The sequence below is a fragment of the Mercurialis annua genome, linkage group LG6 (genome assembly GCF_937616625.2).
Source record: "Mercurialis annua linkage group LG6, ddMerAnnu1.2, whole genome shotgun sequence".
Lineage (NCBI taxonomy): Eukaryota > Viridiplantae > Streptophyta > Magnoliopsida > Malpighiales > Euphorbiaceae > Mercurialis > Mercurialis annua.
Genome location: NC_065575.1, coordinates 13,274,098 through 13,280,517, shown reverse-complemented (window position 1 = coordinate 13,280,517; position 6,420 = coordinate 13,274,098). Strand labels below are relative to the sequence as shown.

The following is a 6,420-nucleotide window of genomic DNA, read 5'->3' as shown; positions in this document are numbered from 1 at the left end:
TTCACTACAAGAAATCAACCAATTAGCGACGGAAATATCCGTCGCTAATTGGCTAATATCCGTCGCTAATCAAGATTAGCGACGGATTACCGACGGACTCAATCCGTCGGTACAATTTGGGTCGCTAATCATTTAGCGACCCAAAAAACGAACCGTCGCCAACTTACCGACGGAAATTTCCGTCGGTAAGTTGACCTGGACCTGTCGGTATTTTGGTCGGGTTGACCGACCAAATACCGACACATTTAGCGACGGACAATTTCGTCGCTAAATCAGCGACGGAACTGTCCGTCGCTAAATGTAGTCGCCAAATTGGACTATTTAGCGACGGATTTTCCGTCGCTAAATAGTCCACTTTTGTCGTTTTTGAGCATTTTAGCAACGGAATATCCGTCGCTAAAAGCTCATATGTGGTCGCTAATTTTTTGTTTTTTTGGCAGAAAATTCCCGTTTTTCAGCATTTTTCGATTTTCCCTGTTTTTTAATAGACCCGTTAACTAATCACAGACAGACACAATAGACAACAACAAATAAACAAAAACCGAAACACAAATAAACATAAACCGAAACCGTTATATATAAATAAACGGTAAAAAAGTATACAATTCGATAAATACTAAATAAGTCAAAATATGCAAACTGTATTATAAAAATCCAAGTCCAAATACTATACTACCCCAAACTAGTAGTGTCGTCAGCCGGTGGAGGTGGAGGTGGGGGAAACTGCGGTCGTAACTCCGGTGGGAGTGTAGTCATCAGTCGCGCAAGCTCAGTACGGATCCGCTCGTCGAAACCCGCCTCCACAGTACGGATCCGCTGCTCGACCCGCTCTTCAAAACCCGCCTCCACAGTACGCATCCGCTGCTCGAGTCGCTCCTCAACCTCTCTAGCAATGCGCTGCTCGATCTCCTCACTAACGACCGCCTGCTGCTGTGACTGGGATGATCCGCCGCGGCGCAATCGGCTGCTCTGGCCGATGTAGGATGCTGAAGCCGAACCAATACCGTAGACTCGCTGCTTCTTGATTGCCTCGAGAGACAAAAACAGCTCGTTCTCGTCGATCGGCTCTGGAGTCGACGAACTCCCTTCTCCAGCCGCCTGAGACTGGGTCGCTGCAGCAAGCTCTGCCTGGAAACGGTCCTGAGAATAAAAATACAAATTTATAGTTTAGTAAAACTTTATAAAAATACTTCACAAATATTAGTTTAAACCTACATTTCTAACTAAAATTCGGCAGCATTTTCTCTAAAATTAGATCATCACCCATTTTTCAGGGACATCCTGCAACAACTACAGACAACTCTGTTCAACAATACGAAATAGCAATCACAACACCCACAACAAACACGTAAACATCCTATAAACAACTAACTATATAAAGTTATATTTATATCATAGTAAGCAGTCACTTAAGGTTAAAATAAACTTACATTTTTATCCTTTGATCTCTTGTCAACGAAGACAATCCGATCAGCCTTGGTCAGGTGCAACCGTACATGCAACTCAGCTAAAGTGGGCTCTCGACCGAGCTCCTCAGTCTATCATATGAAATGAAAAAGTTAATTAGTAGATAAACAGAATATATAACGATTAGTAATATTAAAAACTTACCATAACTGTCTTATGCCTCGTAGCCGATCTCGATCCTGCGGTATGTCGAACCGGTCCGGTGCCAGCTCCGGACGGCTCACTCAGCCGATTAGCTCGTGCTGCCTCAGACTTCTTCTTAGCCTCAGCAGTATCCCAGTCTCGCTTCCACGACGCCCAAGTATCAGCACTAACACTGCCCTCTTTTTTATCTGGCTTCATGTTGTGGAGAGTATCTTTGTACCGATTAGCCGCATGTCGGTAGAAGACCCCTCTAATCAGGTCCTCAGGGTGGGTGGAGTCCCAGCAAAAACCCTTCTGCAAACCATTAATTAATAAAAACAATTAGAAATCAAAAAGACAGTAAAACATATATTTAAAATTTTAATTTAACAACCTTGAACTCCTCGAAGTAGAAGCCCTTATGCTCTGCTGTCAGCTTCTTCCACGAGGAACCCTCAGGGAACCAGCTAGATCGGAAAATGGGCAAGATCGCCCTCGATGCGCTCCCGCTGTCGTTCCTGCTATCTAGTAACCTTTCTCTGTACGTTACAAAAAAGTTAGTTTTCACATTTTTGAAATAATATTTGTTAAAAAAAAGTTGTCAATCATACCTTGCAGCATCAGGTGTAACTCTAATCCTCCCAGTCTTGTCCGTAGCTGGCGGCTGGTCCTGTGGCTGTCTCGCCGCTCTCCGCGGTGCGGGTCTACCCGCCAGCACCTGCTGCTCAGCCCCTGGATCTGAGCTCTCAAGTGGATCCTGCTCTGGGTCGCCACGTCCACGTCCACGTCCCTGACCAGTGTCCCTACCCCGGCCTCGGCCGGCAGAAGAAGAACCTGAACCTCTCATATCTGCAAAACAAATTACAAAACAATCTTTCTTGTCCCGCTTTTTGCTAGGATAAGGTAAGTAATGTACTTGGTGAGACTGTTCAGCTAAAATGAAAGGTTCATATTTGTTGTATCTCCTTCTGTGATTAACATCCACTATGTTATACCGAGGATGGACTAACATACCAACCGTTTTTGTAGGATCAAACCAATTACATTTAAATAAAACCGTCCTCTTTATTGGTAGAGCTGGATACTCTAACTCAATAATGTCAGTCAACACTCCATAAAAGTCGCTTTCAGCTGGGCCGTAGAGTGATCCTTTTACACAGACTCCGCTATTCATTGTGACCCGATCCTCCCCATATTCTTCAGTATTGAATTTAAACCCGTTCACACAGTACCCCTTGAATGTTTTGACCGATCTAAGCGGTCCCTTTGCAAGACTTAGAATATAGGGATTGGTACTGACAGTTGGGTCTTTCACCTGTAGCACAATTATTATACGGATCAACACGATAATATAATATACAACTACGACGGTAAAACAACATTAATACTTACATATTGCTCGAACCAAAAGGCGAATTCCCTCTCCAATTTGACTACAACTTCGGTCTGTGTAATTTCGGGGTTGAATTCATACAACTCGCCTTCAAAAACTCTTTTTACAAGAATACGAGCGAATTAATACAATTTGTATCAAATTCTTCAATACTGAACTTAAATTTGTATATTAAGACTTACTCTCTGTAAGGTTCGATTTCAGGGCAATTCAAAAGGATGTAGCTTCGGGCAGCAACATATTCAGCATCATCCAGATATCTGTTCCGACAAGCACCTACAGGTCGCCCTTTTGGTTTGAAAATATTTAATCTGTCGAAATCATCATCAACGTCCATTTCGCAAACTTCATTTCTTTGCATCCGACATGGTACCATCGGATCACCATCCTTGAAATAAAAAGATGCAAATTTTGCTGTTTCCTCCAGTAGATATCCGCTGCTAATGCTTCCTTCCACTCTGCCTTTATTCGAAACCTTATTTTTGAGTTTTCTCAGGTATCTGCATAATCATATAATTAGTTAATTTACCTAATTATCGGTTGACGAAATAGAACTTTAAATATATCACCTTTCAAACGGATACATCCAACGATACTGAACAGGTCCTGCCATCATAGCTTCGTATGGAAGGTGTACAGGGAGATGTTCCATCGAATCAAAAAAACTCGGCGGAAATATACGTTCCAACTTGCACAGTATCTTCGGGATATCAAGCTCTAATCTCTGAAGATCTGCCTTTTTCAGCGATGTGGCGGTTAACTCTCTGAAGAATATACTCAACTCTGTTAAAGGCTCCCACACTTCTGCCGGAAGAAGCTCCCGAAGAGCAATTGGCAAAAGTCGTTGCATGAAGACATGACAATCATGACTTTTCATGCCCATCATCTTTAAACTGTTTAAATCAACGCACCTAGACAAGTTGGACACGTAACCATCCAGAAACTTTAACTTTTGAATCCATTCTAACAAAATCATTTTTAAATCTCTGTCCAAAGCATACAAAGCCTTTGGATATCTACCAGTTTCCTCATCTTGTGCCAGGCCAGGACGATCACAAATTTTATTCAACTCTGCCCGAGATTTTGCCGTATCTTTCGTCTTACCAGGTACATTGAGCACGGTATTGAAAACGTTGTCAAATACATTTTTCTCAATATGCATGACATCGAGATTATGCCGGATCACATTTGTCCTCCAATACGGTAAATCCCAAAATATACTTTTTCGGTTCCAACCACGGCCATTAGATAGTTCATCATTCGTAGCCTTAGCATCATTCTCATAGGCCCTCTTAAACCCCAAACCGTCCACCTCTGCTAACACTTCATCTCCAGTCCTCACACCTCCAAATTGATGTCTAACTTGTTTGCCTTTTCGGAATTCGGTAACATTCCGACGGAAATGGTGACCTGTAGGTAAAAACTTTCTGTGGCAATCAAACCACGATTGTTTTCCACTCTCGAGCAACGTGAAAGCCTCAGTATTTTCCATACAATGCGGACATGCCAATCTTCCTGATGTGCTCCAACCGGACAACATTGAATAAGCGGGAAAGTCATTAATTGTCCACATAAACGCCGCCCTCATTTGAAAATTCTGCCGTTTTTGAATGTCATATGTCCGGATTCCAGATTCCCACAACTGATTCAACTCCGCTATTAATGGCTGCAGGAAAATATCCATATGGTTTTTTGGATTACCGGGTCCCGGGACAAGTATTGTTAGAAACATAAACTCATTCTTCATGCACATGCCAGGAGGCAGATTATACGGCGTCACAATAACTGGCCAGGAAGAATAATTTTTCCCAAAACTACCAAATGGTTGAAACCCGTCAGTACATAAGCCTAGCCTGATATTTCTTGTTTCGTCAGCAAAATCTGTATGCAACTCACTGAACCGTTTCCAAGCCGGAGAGTCAAAAGGATGACACATCTTCTCGTCTTCCATTTCATGTTCAGCGTGCCATGTCATATGTTTAGCTGTGGCTTTGGAAGCATACAATCTTTGCAGCCTCGGAGTTAAAGGGAAATAAAACATTTTTTTGTACGGAACGTTAGCCCTTCTTTTGGCCGAATTGCTTTTCGTTACAGGTTTCCACCGAGGAAATGTGCAAACTTTACAGTGGGTTAAATCCTCGTCCGCCCCCCAGTAAATCATACAGTTGTGGAAACAGCAATCAATAACCTCGACCGGCAACCCGAGACCTTTCACAAGCTTCTTGATATTAGCAAAAAATTTCGGCATTTTGTTGTTCTCTGGAAGCAGTTCTTGTAATAAACGGCAGGTGTCATCAATCAAAGATATCGACCCCTGATGTCGACACTTAATATCCAAAATTTCAACAGATGCGGACAGGGGTGAGTGTTTGCTATTTCCGGGCCATATTTCTTCTTCTGCCGCACTCATCATATCAAAAAACTTCCGAGCTTCATCATTCGGGGTCTCTTCCTCAAAAACTTCGGGACCAGCAGCATCAATAACCATTCTCTGACCATAGTTTAAATCTCCCCCTCCCTCATTATAGTAATCGTATTCATTAGCCGGCTGCTGAACTACAGGAGGGACATTCACCTCACCGTGGTGAATCCAGACATAGTAATCTGGAACAAACCCAGACTGCAAGACATGTAGTTTCACAACTTCGACATCTCGAAAATTTGTATTTCTACATTTTGTCCTAGAACATGGGCATTTTATCTCTTCCCCACTCATACACTCGGGATGTTGTACAGCAAAATTCACGAACTCTTCAAGATTAGGGAAAAAATCAGGCGGCAGGAAGCCTCTGTCATGTCTCGTATACATCCAACTGCGGTCTGGATTCATTTCTGGAGGACGTACAATTAGGTACTGGTTCATAAGCTCAATGTAGCAAAGTCAATGTAATTGACTGCTAAAAGGGTAGGGTCCTATCCCATTCGCAAAACTGGCGCCCCATTATTCGATCACGATATATGCATGAATACGGAAAAAATATTCGGCAGCCTTCCGGCGTCGTTCCCCAGGTGCATTATATAATATAGGGTGTGTAACGCTAATTATATATTCCGTAAGGAATAAGCGTTACACAGCCTATATTAAATAGCCACCCGGAGAACATACGCCAGAAAACTACCAAATATTTTTATACCATATCCATACATATATGTTTTTTCGTGATCAAATTACGCAGACGACAGCAGTTTTACGAACTGTACACACGTACAATCCCGTGTCGTTCAATCTCTTGAACACACGGGACGGGTTTCTACGGCTAGGTAAGATTTTATTCGGTGGGAATAAAATCTTTGTTAATTAAATTTAACAGTTATTCAATTTACTCTAACAAACTAAAATGAAATACAAAAATGCAGTAACACTTACTTGTTGAAGAGCAGAACCGCAAGAGAGAAGAGATATGAATACGGTAGCCGCGATGTAAACAGACAACAAT

The 6,420-nt window shown here is 42.3% G+C and overlaps 2 protein-coding genes across 2 annotated transcripts; both read right to left on the bottom strand.

Annotated features, from left to right (window-relative positions):
* Positions 1-553: 553 nt before the first annotated feature.
* Positions 554-2,764, bottom strand: LOC126687614 (uncharacterized). The gene is made up of 5 exons (XM_050382171.2): positions 2,202-2,764; positions 1,985-2,129; positions 1,612-1,905; positions 1,431-1,538; positions 554-1,140 (listed from the first exon to the last, which is right to left on the bottom strand). Exons 1-5 carry the CDS (start codon positions 2,762-2,764, stop codon positions 673-675), a joined length of 1,578 nt encoding a protein of 525 aa, XP_050238128.2. The 3' UTR covers positions 554-672.
* On the bottom strand, positions 2,527-3,609 carry LOC130015730 (uncharacterized). Its single transcript, XM_056106436.1, has 3 exons — positions 3,553-3,609; positions 2,983-3,483; positions 2,527-2,905 (listed from the first exon to the last, which is right to left on the bottom strand). Exons 1-2 carry the CDS (start codon positions 3,597-3,599, stop codon positions 3,162-3,164), a joined length of 369 nt encoding a protein of 122 aa, XP_055962411.1. The 5' UTR covers positions 3,600-3,609; the 3' UTR covers positions 2,527-2,905; positions 2,983-3,161.
* Positions 3,610-6,420: the final 2,811 nt, after the last annotated feature.